We start from the raw sequence: 24,253 nt of genomic DNA, 5'->3' as shown, positions 1-24,253 counted from the left end.
CGGTGTGTACACTGATAGAAACCTATGTTTAGGATTTTAAAATGCATGGCGCTGCGCGACGTCGAGTGACGTTTCTGGTGTGCGACCTGCTGAAATCATTCATATCCAGTAGATTACGTGGAGTCTGCACTACCTTTATGATGTGACATGGTTAGACTTTTTATTCTAGAGACACATTTGACTGTACAGAGCCGTTTTGAAACGACAGCATGGAGATCTTTAATCATCTAATCACTGAAATTAGCAAGTTGTCTAGAAGTGGCTAAGTTAACTTGGATGAGTGAGCAATTTGCAACCAGAATATTTAAGTATTAGCTAACTCAACATCCTCTGACTAACTTTAGGATGTTGACATACTGTCCGTGAGAAGACATGCAAAACCCGGACTGTGAAAGTCTGAGCGATGTTTGGTCCCTAGTGAACGCATAACTTTTGACCATGCTGTTAGTTTCATCTTTGGGATAATAGATGGACTCCTACAGATGAAAGAATGAAGCACTTTGACTTACAGAGCTCTTTTGGAGGTTTTGATGACTGCTGATAGTCTGATGAGACACTCGTCTGATATCTGGAATTTCTGAAGCTCAAACTCCTCCAGCTCCTCCTCTGAGGTCAACAACACAAAGACCAGAGCAGACCACTGGGCAGGTGAAAGGTCAGCAGATGACAGACTTCCTCTACTGAGGTGAGACTGAATCTCTTTCAGCAGAGTTTGGTCGTTCAGTTCGTTCAGACAGTAGAACAGATTGATGGATCTCTCTGGAGACAGATTCCCTTCAAGTTTCTGCTTGATGTAGGCAATTATTTCCTCTTTGCTCTGGTCTCTGTCATCCTGCTGTGTCAACAGGCCTCGTAAGAGTTGTCGATTGGACTGGAGTGACAGACCGAGAAGGAAGCGAAGGTAAAGGTCCAGATGTCCATTCTCACTTTCCAGAGCCTTGTCCACTGCAGTCTTCAGGAAATCAATCATGATCTTATCTCTGCTTTTTTCTGCTTGTGTCTTGTCATTGTCTAGAATCAGATGTTGATAAAGGGCTGCAATGAACTCCTGAATGCTCAAGTGAAGAAAGCAGTACATGGTACCAAGAATGATTCCCGTGTCCTCCCTAAAGATCTGGGTACACATGCCTGAGTACACCGATGCCTTATAGACGTCAATGCCACAGTCTTTCAGATCGCTCTCATAGAAGATCACATTGTTTCTTTCCAGCTGCTGGAAGGCCAGTTTCCCCAGTGAAAGGATGAGCTTTGGATCCCAGGAGACATCTGCTGTGTTTTCTCCATCATACTTTCTTCTGCTCTGCTGGATCTGAAAGCGGAGAAAGTGTGTGTACATCTGTGTCAGAGTCTTGGGAGATTCCTGCAGTGTTTCAGCATGAGCCCTGTGTTTCAGTTTCAGTATGTTCTGGAGAACAGTGGCTGAAATCCAGCAGAAGACTGGGATGTGGCACATAATAAAGAGACTCTTTGACTGTTTAATGTGATCAATGATTTCTCTGGCCTGATTCTGATCTGTGAGTCTCTTTCTGAAGTACTCCTCCTTTTGGGCATCATTGAATCCTCGTATCTCTGTCAGCCGGTCGATACAGTCAGCAGGAATCTTACTGGCAGCTGCTGGTCTGCTGGTGATCCAGATGAGAGCAGAAGGAAGCAGATTTCCCTTGATGAGGTTCGTCAGGAGAACATCCAGAGAGACTGCTGAAGATACATCACGACACGTCTCATTACCAGCAAAGTTCAGAGGAAGACGACATTCATCCAATCCATCAAGGATGAACAGGACTTTGAATCGTGTGCTTCTTGTAAGGTTCAGTCCTTTAGTCTCTGGGAAAAACTGTGTTATGAGGTCTTTTAAACTTTGTCTTTCTTTCTCCTTTAAGTTCATCTCTCTGAATGGAAGAGGAAATATGAAGCTGATGTCTTGATTTTCTTTCCCTTCAGCCCAATCCAGAACAAACTTTTGCACAGAGACTGATTTCCCGATGCCAGCAACTCCTTTTGTCAGGACAGTTCTGATCCGCTCGTCTTGTTCAGCTGCTTCAAACAAATGTTTGCATTCAACCTGTATCTCTAGTGACTGATGACGTCTGGAAGCAGCTTCAATCTGTCTGATCTCATGTTCAGTGTTGACCTGTTCACTCGCACCCTGAGTGATATAGAGATCTGTGTAGATCTTATTCAGAAGTGTGGAGTCTCCTTGCTGAGCAATTCCTTCAAACACACTTTGATATTTCTTCTTCAGGCTACATTTAAGCTGATTAATGAAGAACAGCTCACCTAAACACAGGAGCAAAGAAACAGAGAGGTTTAGTCTTGACTTTTCCAGCTATATTTGTATGTGTCAGTCTGACAGATACCTATGATTTGCTTACCCTCGAGGGTATCAGCAGCTTGATCTTGCTTCATCTCTTTCAGGAAGAAGAGTGTGAGATCAAGAGCTGCTTCTGTGATAATGCTTCTGTTCTCATTAAAGTCCTTCACAAACTCTTGTCTGTTTTCTTCTTGTAAGATTTTCCTAAACGTTTGCAGTTCTTTCTTCAGAAACTTGATCATTTTGCTCTCAAGATTCTATATTTAAAAAAGAAGAACGATATTTCACAAATATATTTAATAACTTACAGTTCTAAATAAAAAAAAACTATTTAATACTTAAAAAATATATATTATATTTAAGGTCTGTAAGTGCTCAATTCTGATTTGCATTTAATTGAAGACTAAACGACGTCCAATCAAAGATTGCTCGGCTAAAATAAGGTTCAATGTGGAATTTGGAATTAATGCATAGACATGTATTGCCGGTCTAATCTGTGTTATAATAGGAATTAAAAAAAACATCCCACCTGGAAGATCTTCAGGAGATTGTCTGTGAAACTCTTTCGGCTTCTGTGAGTCTTGTTTTTTAAATCTGGTGACTCATATTCAACACTGTTAACAAATAAAATTAGTGAGGGAAACAAATACAGATACATATGAAAGACATTAAAATACTAAATGTTCTGTAGACCTCATGATAAGAAGACAGTGTGGACAGTGAACTTGTGCAATTAGTCCATCCCTCTGTCACATATTAAATTGAGCGGATAAATTTCAGACATAACCAGGACGTTCCCCATCAGGTCGGGAACATTGACTTGGGTCTAGAAGAGATGCTATTGGTAGAGTGTGTGGAAAACACCACAGCAGCTGAGCCTGTTGTGTATTTGGTGTGAAGTGTGAAGTTTGCCAAGCACAGCATGAGCACACAATATCACCAAAAGTGCAACCTTCTAAAGGTATGCCTATAATTACCAGAGTATGTGAAGAGTTTAGAATTTAGGTTGTCGATTGTTAACTTTTTACCTAGCTAACTGTAGTCAAAAGATTTTTAAAATATGAGGAAGGGTGGAATGAAGGTGACTTGCTACCCAACGGGGAGACCTGGTGACAGTAAGTATATGCGCTTTATATGATAAGATGGTTAGCGGGTAGAGAAGACACAAATCTGCCTGTAAAGGGGAAATGCTCGGTGACTTAGGGACGGATATGGGATTGTTGCCCCAGAGGTTGCCCCATCTCTGAGAAAGGAAGTGATTCCTCGGAAATTATTCAAGGAGGGGTCATCGCGAGGGGTGTGAGTTCAGAAACAACAAGGTCAGGTTGAACCTCGGAGGCGCAACAAGCAAGACCTTCTGCTCTTTCTCCCTGACCTTTCACAGGGTCTGTGTGAGCAGGATCACAGAGGGAAAAATGCATACTGCTTAAGCCTCGGGGTCAGCGCAGAGCATCTGTACAGAGCAGGGAAAAAAGCAACTGCCGATGAGCAGTCTCGCGAGAAGTAAGCAGGATGACCTGGGCTTCCCTGAAGTGCACTCGTATTACCTGGACCATGCTGGGGTGGAGTTTCTATTCTCCCAGGAGTGTGAGCTACTGGGAGAGCACGTCAACTTGCATGGTTGAGCTTGCGTCTTGTGCCTCATTACTCCAGGCTAATTTCTAATATTATCTAATATCTGTGACAACTATAGTATCTTAATAAGCACATTTTTGTGTTTAATAGAAGACTAATAGACATCCCATCAAAGATGGCTTGGCTAAAATAAGGTTAAATTTGGAATTAACAACTACACATGTCAAGTCTGTCTAATCTGTGTATTTGTCTAGTGTTGGGTTATTCTTAGATGTCTATTCGACTTTTCAGTGACAGACTAAATGTTTCTTTGTTTAAGCCCAGACATCACTTGTTTGTTGTGGACACTTGTTTAAGGGCACCCAGGCCTGTAGAAGGCCAGATCCATCCAGGGACTGAAGGTGCGGCATCACAGCGAGGTGATGGTCACCCTGTGCATCCCCGCACACCATGCCCATCTGGGAACTTGACTATGAAGCCAGTGCTGAAGTGGTCAAATTTGAACAATCTGAGCAGTGAGATAGCGGCTGCAACCTGATATGGCTGAGGAACCTCTGAAAAAACTTCAGTAAGACCATTGTAATCCTGTCAAACTTAATCAGACAGGGCAGCACCGTCTGCATTCTGCACATACAGGTGGCTGCGGCTTTTGTCGCGAAAAACACGCTAGTAAACTCAAATAACAGATGACCTCAGGAAGATGACCTGTTTCATTGCGCTCAGCTGTTCTTTCCCCACTGAGGACTGCTGGGTAGACAGTGTCACCAAATAGACCTGTGATATAGGCATGCCAAGAAAACGAGCTCAGGCAGCAGGGCATATATCTACCAGGGTAAGGCAAGGGTGGTGATCTTGGACCACTGTGTGGCCATCATCTTCCCCAGGGCTCTGACAGCCGATTTGGTGGTCATGAGAGCATTGTCGGCCACCTGTGGTGCTGTGGTACCATGGCACAGGGCCAAAGAAGCATGGCCCACAGCAGTGTGAGCTCTGGCTGTGAGAACCTCAGATAACCCACCTGAGGATCTCAGCTTATCCTCCAGGTGGCGGCGCCTACCATCCAGGCAAAAGCTTTGTACCGCCATCGAGTGAGGTGAGGGTAGAAGAGCGTTAGGTAAAAACATACCTGGTTGAGCTCCCTGTTTGCTCCTTGGAAGATGGGGAAGGGGGTCTGGAAGAATTTATCTCACATCAGCTCCCGCTCTAGTCAGTCCGACCGTGGGACTAGTGGGACAAGCCATCTCCAGCCCTACTGCCAAAGCAGCAGCCATCATGAAAGCACAGCCATCATGCCTGACTCTAGATCAGTGACCGCGCATTGCACCCCAGATGGTGGCAGCGAGCTTAGTCTGTCATCTGAACATGAAAACTCACCCTCTGATGCTGTGATGGGCATCTGAACTCTGTTGTCAATGAATAAAAACACAAGCATGGGGACAAACCAGCACAAATGTGATAGGGCAAGTTGTGGAGGAGCCCAAGGGCCCAGAGGCAATGGATAGGCCACCACTGTAATCCTCAGATCTAGAGTGCTCACCACTTTTGTGATATAAGCATCCTGTAGAATTAGCTTCATTTGGACAGATGAATAACAGTCTGCAATTATTAATTCATACTGAAGCCAGCCACAAAGACACAGAAGCACCAGATAATTACAGACGGTTATGATCTGGTGCTTCTTTTTCATTTTGTGGCTGACTTCAATATGCTGTTAAAATTCCTAGAGTCGTTATAGATTCCTTTTAATAAACACAAGCACAGCAAATTAGGTTTCCTGGTTGAAATGTAAAATTGTAAAGACATACATGCACAACAGAAAATATAGAAAAACTAAGTTAAGAATCATCATGGAATGGAAATCAAATCAGATGATGAGGTCCCTGAAGGGTCCAACCACTAGTGACCAAAACGTAAAACACAAAATACCTTTCAGCAGATGATGGTGTTTTCTCTCTGAGGTTTGATGGAGGATGTTTTGACTTCACTAAATGGAAAAACCTAGAATGACAATATTAATTTTAAATTGTGTCACCGTCAGCACCAGACACACTAGAAGGCACTCTACACCTCATATCAGCCACTGTCAAACTCAGTTCCTGGAGGGCCGCAGCTCTGCAAAACTTAATTCCAACTCAAACACACCTGATCAAACCAATTGAGTCCTTCAGGCTTGTTTGAGACCTACAGGTGTGTTGAAGTAAGGTTGGAAATCTGAAAATCTGCAGGGCTGCAGCCCTCCAGGAACTGAATTTGACACAGCTGGTCTATATGACCCCAATGCTTTCCACATCACAATTCACATAAACTTGGGTTAAACAATTTTGACAGACATCCATTGCTGAGTATTGTTTCATGATATGGACTTTATCAAGCGTTTCACTGTTTACTGGTTTTCCTGTGTTAGTTTGGTCTTTTTGGTCTATTTGGATCATTGATTGTTTATCACCTGCCCAACCTATGCTTGTTTATGGGTTATGGGTTTATGTTAAAGTATAACCTTCTGCATAAAAGCTTATCATCTAATATCTTTAAATATGAACTGTTTTTCAATGTCTGTTTCAGTGTCAATATCTCTGTTTTCAAGATTTGTTTATTGTTTGTTCTATGATCAGCTCTGCTAAACAAGACAACAAGACACTCATACATTCATTCATTTATTCATTCATTCATTCAATCATTCATTTCTTTTTCAGCTTAGTCCCTTTATTAATCTGGGGTCGCCGCAGCGGAATGAATCAACAACTTTTACACAGCGGATGCTCTTCCAGCCGCAATTTATCTCAGGGAAACATCCACACACACACTCATACACTACTGACAATTTTAGCCTATACCCAATTCCCCTGTACCGCATGTTTTTAAACTATGGGGAAAACCGGAGCGCCCGGAGGAAAACCACACAAACGCAGAGGGGAACATGCAAACTCCACACAGAAACACCAACTGACCCAGCCCAGGCTTGAATCAGCGACCTTCTTGCTGTGAGGCGACAGCACTACCTACTGCGCCACTGCGACAACAAGAGACTATTACCTATTATTTCTTTTCATTTTATAAATGTCTAATTAAACATCTACAAACTCATTAAACTGACCTGAGATCAGGTAAAACTATAACACCTGTTCAGTGATTCACCACTGGAGGGCAAACTGAATGGATTTGTGTGATTCATGTGGATATTATGCAGATCAAGTTTTTGCCCCCTGGTGGAAAAATATTGAATTTCCAAACATTTCGAAGCATTAAAGTCATAAAAAGCCTCGTTTACTGAAATCACATGACTCTGCCCATTTGATATGTGCTCTGATTCACTGCTTTGAAACAAAAAACTGTAAAGGTATTGAAGCTTCATGAAGTACTGCAAAATCAGCCATCAGCTCTGTTTACTGGAGTACTCTTGTGGATTAGCGGTGTGTTACTCGTTCATGTACACTCAGAGCGTGTTTCACTGGTTTGTGTTTTAATCTTCTGTGTTTATTGTTCGCTGTCTGGATATTGGATTACTCTTTGTGGATTACTCTTGATTATGATTGATTGCTTGTTTTGTCCCCTTGCCTGTCTAAAAGATACTCTGAATAAGAAACTAAAACCATCACTAGGTGTCTGTAAATGTCTTAATTCACCAAAAGTCATTGAGTCATTTGATTCATCCAAACAACTGATTCATTTACTAATGACTCTATTTTCTGGATTGTTGGTTCACAATAACATGTTCAATACAGTCCAAGTGTGACCAATAATGTAAAACACTAAATACCTTTTAACTGATGATGGTGTTTTCTCTCTGAGGTCTGGAGGTACACCATTTTTAGAGCAGTCACTCTTCAGAGACACAGAGCTGGACACACATGATCCTGATCTCACACTGAACACACAAACACACCAGAGGAATAAACTGCAGGACAAATTTCAGTCTCCTTTACAAGAGTTTATCAGACAAATATGAGTTTGTTCAGTTTAATTCAGCACAAGCTAATAGTTGACTGAAGGTCTGTCTGTTGTCATGTTGAAATAATGGTGTAAAAACAGAGTCAATACCTGTGTTTCTCTGAGAGAGAATCCTTTACTCGCTCCTCTGCCATACTGCAGCTTAAACACCAATGCAGACATTAGCAGAGCTTTCAGGAAACAATCAGCCGCTGACCATCACCTGGAGATGACAATATACTGAGATGAAGAACAGCACACTTTATAGCAATCAATGCTCACTTCACTAACAACACCGCACTCAAACACACCCGATAGAATGAGGGATAGAACACTTATATAGTGTTTATTATTTCACATCATTTAAAGCACACAACATGATCCAGTCTAGGGCAAACCCAAACATGTGACTCAAATTAGCTGGTTTCAAGCCACATATTAGGCAACTGCCACTTATTTTTTAATCTGTGTATACCTGAAATGAGCAGATCTGCACAGATTTATCACCCTGCTTGAACTATCATCCCATCCACTAAAGACAAATTTATGAATAACTTACCTGATAGTTCTGTGTTTCTAAATGCACCCATGAACACAAATGACCTTGATGTAGCAGTATGTATGTTATCTTCACTAACACACTAAATAATGTTGCCCTCATCAAATCAAGAGAGAATAAAACTACACCATGGTATAACAATCACACTCACACTCTAAAAACAGCAACTTGTACCCTTGAACGTAAGTGGAATACACTAAATTAGAGGTCTGAAGAATTGCATACAAAGATAGTGTCAGGGAACACAGGCGGACACAAGTGCAGGTTAAGAAAGTTTTATTCTTGATCAAAAAAATTACCCTAAAAGGGTGCAAATCAAATCCAACTGGGCGTTTGCAGAGAAAAATAAGAGAAAAACAAAAACAAAAAACTGCAAGACGTGAATACAATACAGGTTTAACCCTTGACACATGAAAGGTAGGGTGCACCCGACCAAGCATAGGAGGGAGCTTGAGCCGTATCGCCACCGGACTCAGGACCTTGGTGATCCGGTATGGGCCAATGAACCTGGGAGCCAACTTGCGTGAGGCTACCCTGAGAGGCAGGTCCTTGGTAGAAAGCCACACTCTTTGACCACATCTGTAACGAGGAGCGGGAGTCCGGTGGTGATCAGCTGCTGCTTTGGTCCGTTTATTAGCCTGGGCCAAGGCCTCCCTGGCTCTCTTCCAGGTGCGTCGACACCGCTGGACGAAAGCAAGGGCAGACGAAACTGCAGCTTCGGGTTCCTGAGAGGGAAACAAAGGAGGTTGGAACCCCATAGAGCATTGAAACGGGGACATACCTGTGGCAGATAAAGGAAGAGAATTATGGGCATACTCGACCCAAGGTAATTGTTGACACCAAGAGCCAGGATTGTGGGACGTCAGGCAGCGGAGAGTACGTTCCAAATCCTGGTTAGCCCGCTCGGACTGCCCATTGGTCTGGGGATGAAATCCTGAAGACAGATTCGTAGAGGCCCCGATCTGTCGACAGAATTCCTTCCAAAACCGGGAGACAAACTGAGGGCCCCTATCAGAAACCACATTGACCGGAAGACCATGAATCCGGAAAACATGATCAATCACCACTTGAGCAGTCTCCTTGGCTGAGGGGAGTTTGGGAAGGGGAATGAAATGGGCCGCTTTGGAGAAGCGGTCCACTACCGTGAGAATGACGGTGTTGCCTTTAGATTCTGGTAGGCCGGTGACAAAATCAAGGGCCAAGTGTGACCAGGGGCGGGATGGGATGGGAAGGGGGCGGAGCAGACCAATGGGAGGCGCATTGGAATTCTTGTTCCGAGCGCAAACAGAGCAGGCGGCCACGAACTGCCTGACGTCCTTGGCCATGGATGGCCACCAGAATCGCTGACGGATGGCAGCCAGTGATCTCCTGACTCCTGGGTGACAGGTCAACTTAGAGGAGTGACCCCACTGGATTACTTCAGAGCGCATCTTGGTAGGGACAAAGAGACATCCCGCTGGGACCCTCCCCGGTCCTGGACTTGTCCTCCTGGCTTCCTCAACCCGTCTTTCAATTTCCCAAGAGAGAGATGCCACCACCATCTCCTTGGGTAAAATGGTGTCGGGTGGTTCCCTCTCCCCTGGGGCCTCAAACAGACGGGAGAGAGCATCTGGCTTAATATTTTTGGACCCAGGTCTGTAAGACAAGGTAAAATTAAATCGCCCAAAGAAGAGGGCCCAGCGAGCCTGTCGGGAGCTCAGCCTCCTGGCTGAACAGATATATTCAAGGTTTTTGTGATCCGTCCAGACCAGGAAAGGCTGAGCTGCGCCTTCTAACCAGTGACGCCACTCCCCCAGGGCCAACCTGACTGCCAACAATTCCCTATTACCTATGTCGTAATTTCGCTCTGAAGGATTCAGGCGATGGGAAAAGAATGCACAAGGGTGCACTTTTCCATCCAGGCGTGACCGCTGAGATAAGACTGCGCCTACTCCGACGTCCGAAGCATCCACCTCAACAATAAATTGCCGTTCAGGATCTGGAATAGATAGAACAGGAGCAGAGACAAAACGGGACTTTAATTTATCAAAGGCCTCCTGAGCATCAACTTCCCATTTGAACGGTACCTTGGGAGAGGTGAGTGCTGTTAAGGGTGCAGCGATCTGACCAAAATTCATGATAAAGCGCCGATAAAAGTTGGCGAACCCCAGGAATCGCTGCAGAGCCTTACGAGAATCTGGAGTTGGCCACTTGGCGACTGCCTTTACCTTACAGGGGTCTGCTTGGATCTCTCCAGCCGAAATAATGAATCCCAAGAACGAGACCGACTGGACGTGGAAAACGCACTTCTCCACCTTAACATAAAGCTGATTCTCCAGCAACCGTTGTAGCACTTGGCGGACATGTTGGGTGTGTACCTGTAAAGACGGAGAGAATATCAAGATATCATCAAGGTACACAAAGACAAAACGATTAACCATGTCTCTCAACACATCATTGACCAAGGCCTGGAAGACCGCCGGGGCATTGGTCAGACCGAATGGTAAGACCCGGTACTCGAAGTGTCCCGTAGGCGTGTTAAAGGCGGTCTTCCACTCATCCCCCTCTCGTATGCGGATAAGATGGTAAGCATTCCGGAGGTCAAGTTTGGTAAAGACCTTGGCTCCCTGCAAAAGTTCAAAGGCAGAAGACATGAGAGGTAAGGGGTACCTGTTTTTAATAGTGATGTCATTGAGCCCTCGATAATCAATACAAGGACGCAGGGAGCCATCTTTCTTTTTGACAAAGAAGAACCCGGCACCCGCGGGGGAGGAAGAGGGTCGGATGAGACCGGCTTTGAGTGATTCATTGATATACCTATCCATGGCCTCTCTCTCTGGACCAGAAAGGGAAAATAAACGACCCTTGGGCGAAGAAGTGCCTGGGAGGAGTTCTATGACACAATCGTAAGGACGATGCGGAGGCAGGGAAGTGGCCCGAGACTTGCTGAACACCCGGCGCAGGTCAAGGTACTCCGCCGGTACCCCAGAGAGATCAGCTGCCTCCACCTGTAAGACAGGACACACAGACACAGGAAAAGCAGCAGGACCCAAACACGAAGCAAGACAATGCTGACTCCAAGACAAAACTGAATTACTCGACCAATCTACATGAGGGCTATGCTGCACCAGCCATGGATGCCCCAAAACTATGGGGGCACTAGGTGAATCTAGGAGAAGCAGCGTGGTAACCTCATGGTGATTGCCCGAGACAATGAGATGGAGGGGAGGGGTGGTATGGGATACAGTGGTGATAAGGCTGCCATTAAGAGAGCGAGCAGGGATAGGATTGGAAAGAGGAAGTGCAGGGATTCCCCACAAGGTAGCTAAAGAACTATCCATAAAATTACCTTCGGCCCCGGAATCGACCAACGCCAAAGCAGAATTAAAAGAGTCACCAAACTGGACAGATACAGGGAGAACAGTACGAGAGGAGGGGGAATTCAATAAAGGGGTAGCGCTCACCAGGATCCCCCTCTTTACTGGCGAGCCGCGGCTTTTAACGGACAGGCCACTGCAAAGTGCCCTGGCTTGCCGCAGTAGAAGCACAGGCCCTGGATAAGGCGCTGTTGTTTCTGTTGGGGAGTCAGCCGAAGACGCCCCACCTGCATGGGCTCTGAACCCAAGGAGGTGGCATTAGCAGCCTCAGGACCAGCAGAGGAAGTGTCCTCCATCCTCCAGGGTGGGCGGAAGACTGGACGTTGACAACGGCGGCGCAGACGTCCTTCTACCCGTAGGGCCATACTAATGAGATCATCAAAATCTTGGGGAAGGTCGATGGTGGCCAACTCGTCCTGGATTTCCTCTTCAAGCCCGGCTCGAAACATGGACATGCAGGCCCCTTGATTCCAGTCGCAGGAAGCCGCCAAGGTCTTAAACTGGATGGCATACTCTGTGACTGACCGGCCTGCCTGGCGTAAACGAGCCAACTGGTCCGCTGCCTCCTGCCCCTGAGCAGATCTATCGAACAACCTCACCATCTCTTGTCTGAAGTCTTCGAACGATGCACAACAGGGAGCTTGGGTTTCCCAGACTGATGTTCCTCAATCACGGGCCTTGCCTGCGAGCAGCGTCAGAACGTATGCCACCTTGGTTCTTTCAGCAGCGTAGGTGTGTGGCTGTAAGGCAAACACCACAGAGCATTGAGAGAGGAAGGCTCTACATGAATTGGGGTCCCCATCGTAAGGTGGTGGGTTGTTGCATCGGGGTTCACGTGTATGCTGAGGGCCAGGGTCCGCTTGCCCCCCCTGGGCTGTGTCGTGCTGCAACTCACGGATCCGTGCGGTTAAATCAGCTACCTGATTGGCCAAGTACTCCATCTCCCTGGTGGTGTTGGTCAACCTTGCCTCATGCTGCCCTAGCAGCACACCCTGCTGGGTGACTGCAGTAATGACTGGATCCGAACCTGCTGCGTCCATTTCGGGCTAGATTGTTCTGTCAGGGAACACAGGCGGACACAAGTGCAGGTTAAGAAAGTTTTATTCTTGATCAAAAAAATTACCCTAAAAGGGTGCAAATCAAATCCAACTGGGCGTTTGCAGAGAAAAATAAGAGAAAAACAAAAACAAAAAACTGCATAAAAAAACTCCCAGAAGAGGGCGCTGTAAAGTCCTTGACAACAGAGACCGGGTCCTGTCACCAAATAAATCCAAAAGGGGGCGCCCAGTTCACAATCTTCAAAAAAGAGAAAGCAAAAGACAGCCGGGGTGATCCAAAATAAATGCAAACAATAGCGTCTATGATACTGTTACCCGGCAGGGGGCGTGCTGGTACGTTGCCGTGAGGGGAATGCGGAAGTGGAGAGTGAGTGAGGGAGAGGAAGCCGGCAGTCAGTTGAAGCCGATGGGCTCCGAGAGGTTGAAGCAGTCCGGCCTGGGAACAGAGGAGGTTAAGGAGAGGCAAAGCGCAAGAAGATGGTTCTGGCGTGGAGCAGCACAACAAGACAGAGTAGGAAAGGACAGGAGAGCCACGACAGGAGACAAGACGAGACCAGACGCGAGCGGCTCGGCGTGGGCGCGCTCGCAAAACAACAATCTAGCACTGGACTACACACAAGGAGGGGAATAAATAGGACACGAGAGGGATCACTGATAGGGTGCAGGTGAGTGAAAATCAATCTTAATAGATGGTAAATAGGGTAACGAGAGGGAGGAGAGATACGGGGAGCGATCAAAATAAACATTCACGTGCGCTCACCAGAAGTAAACAGAAATGGGAAACAGACAGCATGATCAGACTGAGGATGTGACAGATAGTGTCTAGCTATAGGAGGGCTCTAAAATCTTATCTTAAGATTCTTATCACTAGCCAATAAATGGTTGTTTTCTGAAGAAAATGTCTAATAACAAACTATTAGTGATGACTTTTTTCAGTAAAAACATCTTTTTAGTAGACAAAAATAGATGTTAAACTTTCTGCACTTCTCTTTTCACTTCTGCAGTGAGAAACCTCTTGACTGTGGTCGTATCCTCAAGACAACACCTAAACAACTGAAACTTAAAATATTTATATTGTTTCACTGAGCACAAGTTTGTTAATATAAATCAAGAAGATAAAAAGGTATTATTGGAAATAACCTAAATAGCCTTATTGGACCTGTAAAATAAAAATAAATAGTATGTCAAGATAACCTCAGCTATAGCATATTAATAATATTATTATTTAGTTATTATGTACTAAAATGTCAGCTGACAACTAAGTGTTAAATACAGTGTAATGAACATCAGCTTGTTTTTCAGCAGAGTTTCTTCCTGTTTAACTAGAAGGTCTGGTTTAACTTTACTTTTGAGTTTAAAACACTCTAATTTAAGAGGTATATTTTTTACTGAATAATCTGAAATGATCAAGTCACCCTGATATAGAGCACAAACATTTTCATGGGAATAAAGTTTTTTTGACATAATGTTTAAATGACTGTTTTGACAGCGTATTTAATCAGATTTTTACAGGATTTGATCTTTAGGATCAGACATTTAAATCACACTCACATATAAGACCCCTTTATCATCTCCACAAATAAGCATAAAAGTAGAAATATTAAACTTACCTGCAGAAGTAGAGATGCTCTTGTGCAGCAGGAACACAATCTGAGCTCTTTCACTCTTTCACTTCACTAAAACTCTCCTGTGTGATCTACAGGTATATCCTCAAATATTATTGGTTCCACCGTGTGGCGGTGTGATTCATGAGATTCTCCTGACTCTGGGCAGCTCACAAACCACTGGAGCTGAAAATATCTTAGTAGTTTCTCAGAGCAAAAGTGTGTTAATAGAATATATTTTTAGAATAAAAAAGTTCATAAGATTAAATCTGAGAGGTCTCTGAAGAATACGTAAAGCTGTATTGGACCTATAAAATAAAATGATATACAGCTGAAGTCAGAATTATTCGCCCCCTGTTTATTTTTTCCCCTCAATTTCTGTTTAACCGAGAGCAGATTTCTTCAGCAAATTTCTAATCATAACAGTGTTAATAACTCATCCCTCATAATTGATTTATTTTATCTTTGTCATGATGACAGTAAATAATATTAGACTAGATATTCTTCAAGACACTTCTATACAGCTTAAACTGAGATTTAAAGGCTTCACTAGGGTAATTAGGGTAACTGGGCAGGTTAGGGTAATTAGGCAAGTTGTTGTATAATGATGGTTTGTTCTGTAGACTATCGAAACAAATAGCTTAAAGGAGCTAAAAATATTGAGCTTAAATTGGTTTATAAAAAATTTAAAACTGCTTTTATTCTAGTGAAAATAAAACAAATACAACTTTCTCCAGAAGAAAAAAACATTATCAGACATACTGTGAACATTTCCTTGCTCTGTTAAACATCATTTGGAAAATATTTTTAAAAAGAAAAGAAAATTCAAAGGGGGGCGAATAATTCTGACTTCAACTGTATATTGTCAAGATAACTTAAAGTTTAGCCAATTAATTTAGTTTTAAGTAGTTAGTTAGTGAGTTAGTACTGAAATCAGCTGACAGTTGAGGGTTAAATGCAGATTATATAAGGAACATCAGCTTGTTGTTTTTCAGCAGTTTCTTCCTGATCAACTGGAAGGTCTGGTTTAACTTTACTTTCAAGTTTGAGACTCTTTGAGACTCTCTAAAAACTGATATAGAAAAGTACAGATATTTTCAAGGGATTAAAAAGTATGCTTTTGACAGTGTGTTTAATGATGTTTTGAAATTGTGTTTAATGATGTTTTGACATTGTGTTTAAATGGTATTTGAGGCTGACAACTTCAGGATAAGGCAGACGTTTAAATCCCACTTACACACAAAAAACTCTTCATCATTTCCAAGAGTTCACACTCAGCTGATGATTGATAATACAGCTTGTTTGGCATGCTGTCCCAGGAGAGAGCCCTGAACCTATGAGATCCTCGAGCCTTGGGCTCCCTCCCATTTGCAGGACGAGAGGGGAGTTTGAGCTCAGGTAGATCTCGATGAACTCCCCTGAGCTTGACTGTGGTATCAATTGGTATGTTCAATTTACTTAGACTGCATGTTTTTGGACTGCTGGAGGAAACTGGAGAAACCAGGGAAAACCCACACGAGCACGGGGAGAATGAGCAAAGTCTGCGCAAAAATGTCAACTGGTTTTGAAGGGACTTTAACCAGAGACATTCTTGCTATGAGGCAACAGAGCTGATCCCTGCGCTGTCACCCATCTGGAAAGGAGGGGGAGTAGGGGTGGGTAGGGGGGATTCTTCAAGATGAAGATACTGAGTTAAGAAAAGCTGGTTATTTATAGTGAGTTAGGAATCATCTAATTGGTGAGTCAATGATAAGCTGGTGCAGGACCAGCCGTGAACAATCATAAGCATGTGATCATCGCAAAATTAGTTCATATATAAACTTCACTTAAATCTTATCTATGCCAACAGGCCATAAGTCCCTCTCACTATTGCTGTCTTCCAGCCACCAAAGCACAGACGCCACAAGTGTTGTTCCACACAAGTGGCAAATCTGAAGCTAATACCAGCCGACAATGAAAAGAACTAAAGCCTTAGCGAAATCTGTCAAAATACAGCACTGGAAGAAACGGGTATAAATGTCTTTCAGACAAAAATCTAGTTAGGAAGATGTGTAAAAACACAACCAGAGCCTATCAGTTTTATGTGCAAGTAGCATACATTTACAGTACATTAAGCAAACCCTTTTGTCTCATGTTACTTACAATTGAGGAGGCATTCAGCGATTCAACAAGAAGAGGCAAAACACACCAAAAGTGATAATCATACAAAGGAACTGTCAGTGCTCAAAGAAGTAAGTGCTAGTTAGAGTTTGGAGTTTTTTTTTTTTTTTTTTTTAAGAGAGGAGTGATTCTACAGATGGTTTGTCAAGCCCTCTCACCACTTCTTAAATGCATGTTTTTTTATATGGAGTTATTACAGGAATGTGTCTGGTGCAAATTTGCTGGTGCAGGTGTTTGATAAAGTGTCAGAGTCATAAAGTGTGTTTTCTATAGGTGGTTTGTACAGCCCACTCTCCTGTGTGAGGCACACTCAAAATTGATCATGTTTTGGGGTTGATGTGTGGGGAAGTGGGGAGAGAGGAGGGGGCCCTTATTTTCTGTTCAGGTGATCTCGGAAGAGTTGGGTTTTTACTTGTTGTTTTAATACCAGTGAATCTGCAGTCTGTGTGGGAATATTGAAGGAAGAGGTTTTATAAAGTGACTTATAGCCTCTTTGTGATGGTACCACAAGGTAGCGCTCACTCACTAATCAAAGGCCCCTGGATGGTATGTAGACCTTCAGCAGCAGGTAGAGGTAAGAGGATGCAGTAACAGTGGCTGTCCTGTAAGCAAGCATCAGTGATTTGAACTTGACACAAGCCTCTTATGGTAACCAATACAGAGAGGTAATGAGAGGTGGTACACTTCAGTTGGGCTCACTGAAGACCTGATGAAGAATCTGATGATTCACCATATCCAAAGCAGCAGACGGGTCCAGTGAAAGCAGAAATGATTATTTAGAATCTGCTTGGGCAATGAGGTTACCCAGGCCTGCTTAGAGATGGTTGGGAATGTGCCAGAGTGGAGTGAAGTGTTTATGGTGTGGGTTAGGGCCGGCACTATGGTTAGGGAAATGTTCTGGAGGATGTGTGAGAGAATTGGATCTAGAGGTGGAAACAAAATGCAATGTCCCCACAACGTTGGAGTACAACGTCAATCTAACGTCATGTTGATGTCTTGTGTCTGCTGGATGTTGAAGGCCATTTAGGTCATCATACAGCAATCATCCGCCATCTTTCCATAAGTGACATCATCTAAACGGTCTCTGGGTCAATGTGTGTAAATATTTTGGACATCTTCTTGGACAGTTTTAATGCTTCCAAATAGTTTGATGTAATTCTAAATCGCCCATGTCTTGAGGGAGTTCATAATGATGTGATTTACCTTCAATATGTGATCTGATTGGATTGGGTATCCCCCATAGACAAAAGAAAATAATGTAGTGATTGCAGGTTGAAGGACAGTAGTGGAGTAAAAGTACCGATACTGCACTAATAATGTACTCAAGGTAAAGTAAAATTACATATATATATATATATATATATATATATATATATATATATATATATATATATATATATATATATATATATAATAACTTAGTTAATTACAATATTTAAAGAAAAAATACTTAATTACAGTAGTTTGAGTATTTGTAATTGTTTACATCACTGGTTGTGACAGGATTTTATAGGTTTTTAAGCTCATATGACTGTATGGAGCAGGAGGTATGGCAGACCTTTTAATTTCTGGTTAATCACTAAGAGTAGCAAGTTGTGTGGAAATAACTAAATAAACTTAGTACAAGTGAGCAGGAGGCAACCAGACTGTGAGGTATTAGTTACCTCTGCATCCTCTGACTAACTTCAGAGCATTGAGATCAAGTCTGTGAGAAACACGTAAACCCTGGACATGAAACTCTAAGTGACATTTGGTCCCAATTTGAATGTATAATTGAAGAGTATAGGAGCAGATATAAATCAAAAGTGTAAATTCATTCATAAACGACAAATGTGACCTGTTTATAATCAGAAATAGACAAAATTCAATTGACACTTAACATTGGAGTCAGATTAAATTCAGAGAAGAAAACAAAGATTCCAGAAGCACTAGAAAAAGCTTACAGGCATTTACCCTTCAGCCATTCACCAGATTACATTGTAGCAGTGTTTATCAAACCTCAAAAGACCAAAGCCGCTATCGATATCAACCAAAAGCAAAACATTACTGTTTAAAATAATCCAGTATCATTGCATATCGAAATATCTATATTTTTGACAACACTACTGCAGGTATATCCTGAAATATTAATGACTGTGGACGAGTCCTCAAAACAACACCCAAACCACTGCAGCTGAAAATATTCATACTGTTTCTCTAAACACAAATGTATTAATAGAATATTTCAAGAAGATATAAAAGGTATTTGAGATTAAATCTGAGAGGTCTTTTAAAATACTCAAAGCAGTATTGAACCTATAAAATAAGATTAAATAGTTTGTCATGATATTTTTATTTATTTAGTTAGTACTAAAAGCATCAAGCTGGCAGTTAAGAGTTAAATGCAGATTGTATAAGGAACATCAGCTTGTTGTTTTTCAGCAGTTTCTTCCTGTTCAACTGGAACATCTGGTTTAACTTTACTTTCGAGTTTGAGACTCTCAATGTTTAAAATTATGTTTTGTGCTGAATGCTCTGAAATGATCAAGTCACCCTGATATAGAAGAGCACAAACATTTTCACGGGATTAAAATTAAAGTTTTTTTGACACAAAGTTTAAATTACTGTTTTGACAAAAATCAAAAGTTTTTTTAATCAAAAGTTTGAGGCTTTGATCTTCAGGATCAGACATTTAAATCACACTCACACATATAAACCCTTCATCATCTCCACAAATCAGCATAATGTAGAAATATTAAACTTACAAGCAGAAGTAGAGACGCTCTTGTGCAGCAGGAACACAATCTGAGCTCTTTCACTTCACTAAAACACACCTGTGTGATCTACAGGTAGATCCTGAAACATTATTGACTCCCCAGAGTAGCGCTGACATGAATATTCATGATATTCTCCTGACTGTGGGCGTGTCTTCAAGACAACACACAAACCACTGGAGCTTAAAATATGTGTGAACATGAATGGTTTTTTATGTTTTTTAGTACAGCCTAAGAAAACAATTCTGTTAATGCATGTCATATATATATATATATAGTGCAACAGAAATATATACTTCTGGAGCTTTTCAGACATGTAAAACATGTTACATATGGCTGTTGTATTTTGTTGTCTATTTTTAAACACTTAAAATTGTGTTATTTAGTATTTATTTTCCAATACATTTCAATTTATTTTAGTCCAACCCTGTTTCAGCTGTAGTTTAAAATGTCTTGAGGAAATAGTTTGCTCTTTTCACATTCCTCCTGCCAATCACACTCAATGCTGCAGTTTGTAATACAATGCATTTTTATTATTAAATATTACTGCAGTTCATATCAAATGTCACTAATTGCACAATAACACTAACACAATAATTTAAAGATGCTACGTAAATCCGTCTACAGAGCAACGACCAAGTTTTCAAGTGTAAGCTGTAAAACTTAACATTGCAGTGAAATCTATTTGCTCTAGCGTAAATAACAGATAAGTGACCAAACACTGCCTTTAGATATAGCCTAAACACATTACACTACACAACAGACTACTGTACAGACACACATCCAAATCTTCAATAAGTGTCTGCGGTGTCCTGACGTTGTATCCCACCCATCAGATTATACGCCCAACACTGTATTTGAATGGCTCTGAGGTTGGGGGATTAGGGTGACATTATAGCTTCATACTACACTACTCCACATTAAATCTACACTGGTGGCAAAATCAGATGGGTATCATATTGCATCATCAAAATGTGCTGCCTAGCTTTTGAATGGGAGGTAGGACAATCTGACAAGGTAGGCAACCGACATGCTAGAAGTCCCACTTCCAAAATCTTCTAAACACATTTTATAATAGACGCTGTACCTGTAAATAAACAGCATATTTACAGTCTAAGCAACTACATTACCGCCTAAAAGTATCAAATATACATTGTGGTCTAACAGCGGCGGAAATTGTCAAACTATAGTGACTCTAGTCCTCTGTTTGGTACTTGCTGCGGGCGGAGTGATACACTGATGAAGAGGGTAGATCAGCAGTATATTTCTGAAATTGTTTAAACTTATATAATGTTTTGATGTGGGTGACACAGTGGTTCAGCGCCTCACAGCAGGAAGGTCGCTGGTTTGAGACATTCCTGTGTGGAGTATGTATGTTCTTCCATTGTTATCATTGGTTTCCCTGACAGTCCAAACACGTGGTACAGGGGAATTGGATGATCTTAATTGGGTTTAGAGAGTGTATGGGTGTTTCCCAGAACTGGGTTGCGGCTTGCAGGGCATCAGCTGTTTGAAATAGATGCTGGGATAGTTGATGCTTCATTCTTTTGTGGCAACCCCTGATAAATAAGGGACTAAGCTGAAGGAAAATTATTGAATGAATGCTTTTCAGGTTCCTTTGGTGCATGAGAGTCTTTTGTTTAGAGCAGGGATGTCCAAACTTGGTCTTGGAGAGCCGGTGTTCTGCAGATTTTAGCTCCAACTTGCCTCGACACACCTGCAAGTATGTTTCTAGACTGCCTAGTAAGAGCTTGATTAGCTAGCCCAGGTGTGTTTGATTGGGGTTGGAACTAAACTTTGCAGGACACCGGTGCTCCATGACCGGGTTTGGACATGCCTGGTTTAGAGGGACACTTTTCCTTTGCGCTTCATGAAAGGGTTCTCTCTCTGCTGAGGGTATCCATGATTATTAATTAGACTGCGGCCTGCTTTTTACAGTAGGTGGATTTTTGTGTGCCTCCTTAAGCTTCTTGTACACGTGAAGCCCTTTCCATACTTGGAGCAGCGATAAGGCCTCTCTCCGGTGTGAACTCTCATGTGCCTTTTAATGTCTTCTTTCCGATAGGAGGTCTTCCCGCAAAGTTCACAACTGTAAGGTTTCTCCCCACTGTGAACTTTCGCGTGGGTATTAAGGTGTGCTTTTCGGATGAAACTCTTTCCGCAATCTTGGCAGGTGTACGGTTTCTCTCCGGTGTGAACCCTTATGTGGATATCAAGGTATGCTTTTCGAAAGCAGCTTTTCCCGCAATGTTGGCAGATGTGCGGCTTCTCTCCGGTGTGAATTATCATGTGCTCTTTAAGACTTGCATTCCGGATGAAACGCTTCCCGCACTGTTGACAGGTGTAAGGTCTTTCCTTAGAGTAGTTTCTCATGTGAACTTCGAGGTTTTCTTTTGTTGAGAACGTTTTTCCACACTGACGACACATTAAAGGCACCAGTTCGATGTGGGTTTTTACATGTTTCTTCAGTTGAGCGCTTCTTCTGAAACGCACTCCGCAGTGATGGCACATAAAACTGTTCTCATTTGCATGAACATTCATGTGGTATTTAAGGTTACTCCGACTTGTGTAGCTCTTCCCACACTGATCACACGCAAATGGTTTTTCTCCAGTGTGACTCCTCATGTGGGCGATACATATCGATTCGTCTGCAAGACTCTTTCCGCATTGAGGGCACGTGTGAGAAGTCTCTATAGTGTGAACTCTCATGTGTCGTTTAAGGTAGTCTTTATGATTGAAAGATTTGCCACACTGTTGGGAGGTCAAAGCGTTTTTTGCGATATGAATTTTGATGTGGTTTCTGAGGTTTGACTTTTGAGTGAAACCTTTTCCACACTGTTGGCAGGTGAAAGAGCTCTCTCCATTGTGAGTCCTCATGTGGTTTCTGAGGTGTCCTTTTTTAGTGAAACCTCTTCCGCACTGGTCGCATTTGGGAGGATGTGCGGTCTTTGTTTTTTGAGCAGCCTTTTGTGAGCTCATCATAGTCTGCGAGCAAATGAATTCACTTTCTGTAGGTATGTAGTCGTTATGTTTCTCAATCAGATATTCTTGAATCTCCCTTTTCAGTGGCATCAGGTCTGAGGAGAGAAAGACAAAACACTTAATCAATGTCTTCAAGGAGGTTTCCTAACTCAAAAGTGATTGTTACCTTAAACCAAGGGTCACCAGACTTGGTTCGGCAGTGTTTAGTTTAACCTGCCTCAACACACTAGTATGGAACCTACAAGTATACCTATTAAGACTTTGATTAGCTCTTTCAGGGGTGTTTGATTAGGGTTGAAGCTAAACTCTGCATGACACTGTCCTTCCAGGACCAAATTAGGTGACCCCTGACTTAAACCATGAAGATTAAAAGAACCACTTTTCTTGAGGAAAAAAAGCTGTCGAACTTTACCAATATAGACTAAATGGCAAAAAAAGATAATCACATATGGAAAAAAAATCAAAATCCAAAAATTTACATGGTCACTAGGGCGCCAGTAGTTAAGTAACATTATGTTAACCCTAGCCATTTTACAAAAAACTGGAGGCACTCGTAAGCTTGTTGCCCAGGGGCACCATGAGGTCTTGATATGCTTCTTGCACCAATAACCTAGTGCAGGGGTCACCAATCTCGTTCCTGGAGGTCCGGTGCCCTGCAGGGCTTAACTTTAACTTGTCTCAGCATACCTGTTTGGGTGTTTTAAGTATACCTAGTAAGACCTTGATTAGCTTATTCAGGTGTGTTTGATTAGGGTTGGAGCTAAAATCTGCAGGACACCGGCCCCCCAGGAACAAGTTTGGTGGTCCCTGGCCTAGTGGTTAAGAGCATTGACATTTGGTACCGAAATGCTCATGGTGACCAGAGTTCGATTCCTGGCTGCAGGTCTTTTGACGATCCTTCCCAGCTCTCTCAGCCTCATGCATGTCCTGTCTCCACTCCACTGACCTATCTAATAAAGATTAAGAACCACTAAAATATATTAATAAAAAGTTCTTATATAGGGATTTTTGACAGCTGAAGGTTTGAGAGTTGTGCTTTGTCAATGCTACGCTGTCATATATTTGCACAGCACTGTGATGTAATACAAAAATTCTGAAACAGAAGATTGTACTCTCTCCTCATTGCCTGTGTTTTCATCTATGACTACAGTATATTTACCCCTGCCACAGTGAAAAAACAAGCCTTAACACTCTTGAGCACATTTGTAGGACTCTGTTGAGTCAAGTTGAGCAGAATTCTGTATTAAAGGTCAAGGTGTTTAAAGAGATCATCTTAGGAGAGTTGGTCATGAACTTGTACTGTCAGTACCAAGGAGTATCTGAGTGGAATACATAAGGCAAGAGTAAGCAAGTTTTTGGTCAAGGAGAGCCAAAATCCAGCAGAACCTTTAGCATGCACACCTAAACAATCCAATCAAGATCTGAGTATTGCTAGTAAGCTACAGACAGGTGCTTCTTTTTTCTCAAGGCTAGATAGTGGCACTACAAAACCGAACATGGCTACCCCCATAGCCCAACACAACTCTACATTTGATCGAAAGGGGCCATACTGATTCTTAGAGACCAGAAAAAATGACCAAGATTTAACATTTAACCAAAAAGACATTATTACATATAAATATTATAACATGTTGGGTCATGTGTTGCACACATTAGCTGTAGATGAAATGTACATGTTGTCCATTGGATATTACTAATAAGCATACTTTTAAAAAACTACTAAGACACACTTTACCTACATAATCAAAGGTGAAATTGCCTTACAAAAAGTAGCAAGATCATCAAGTACAAGTCACAAAGTTTTATTTAAAAGGGAATGACACAGAACTGGAAGAATAAGTAGGCAAAAATGTTGTTTTTTTCTGACAGAATCTAAATCCTCCATTTTCAGTACAAAACCTTTACACACATAATTTGAAATGACTAATAAACAGTCTGGTATTTCATACCAGATATTATATACAATAT

At 42.3% G+C, this 24,253-nt stretch overlaps 2 protein-coding genes across 2 annotated transcripts in view; both read right to left on the bottom strand.

Moving 5' to 3' along the window:
* LOC137491165 (uncharacterized) overlaps window positions 1–24,253 on the bottom strand; it is a 514,718-nt gene that overhangs the window by 428,953 nt on the left and 61,512 nt on the right. The gene's annotated exons all lie outside the window — the stretch shown is intronic.
* Window positions 19,815–23,198, bottom strand: LOC147845009 (uncharacterized). The gene is made up of 2 exons (XM_088650554.1): window positions 21,862–23,198; window positions 19,815–21,693 (listed from the first exon to the last, which is right to left on the bottom strand). The coding sequence occupies exons 1-2, from the start codon at window positions 22,373–22,375 to the stop codon at window positions 21,236–21,238; spliced, it is 972 nt and encodes a 323-aa protein (XP_088506680.1). The 5' UTR covers window positions 22,376–23,198; the 3' UTR covers window positions 19,815–21,235.

The sequence above is a fragment of the Danio rerio genome, chromosome 4 (assembly GCF_052040795.2).
Source record: "Danio rerio strain M-AB ecotype USA chromosome 4, GRCz13ab, whole genome shotgun sequence".
NCBI lineage: Eukaryota > Metazoa > Chordata > Actinopteri > Cypriniformes > Danionidae > Danio > Danio rerio.
This window is presented reverse-complemented; position numbering and strand designations above follow the sequence as displayed.

Excerpts from the sequence above, each read along its gene's own strand:
- LOC147845009 (XM_088650554.1), bottom strand. The coding sequence starts at position 22,375 with ATGCCACTGAAAAGGGAGATTCAAGAATATCTGATTGAGAAACATAAC. Across the intron at positions 21,694-21,861 it reads GAAGAGCTACACAAGTCGGA|AAAACCTCGAAGTTCACATG; the intron begins GTAACCTTAAAT and ends TCTCAACAAAAG.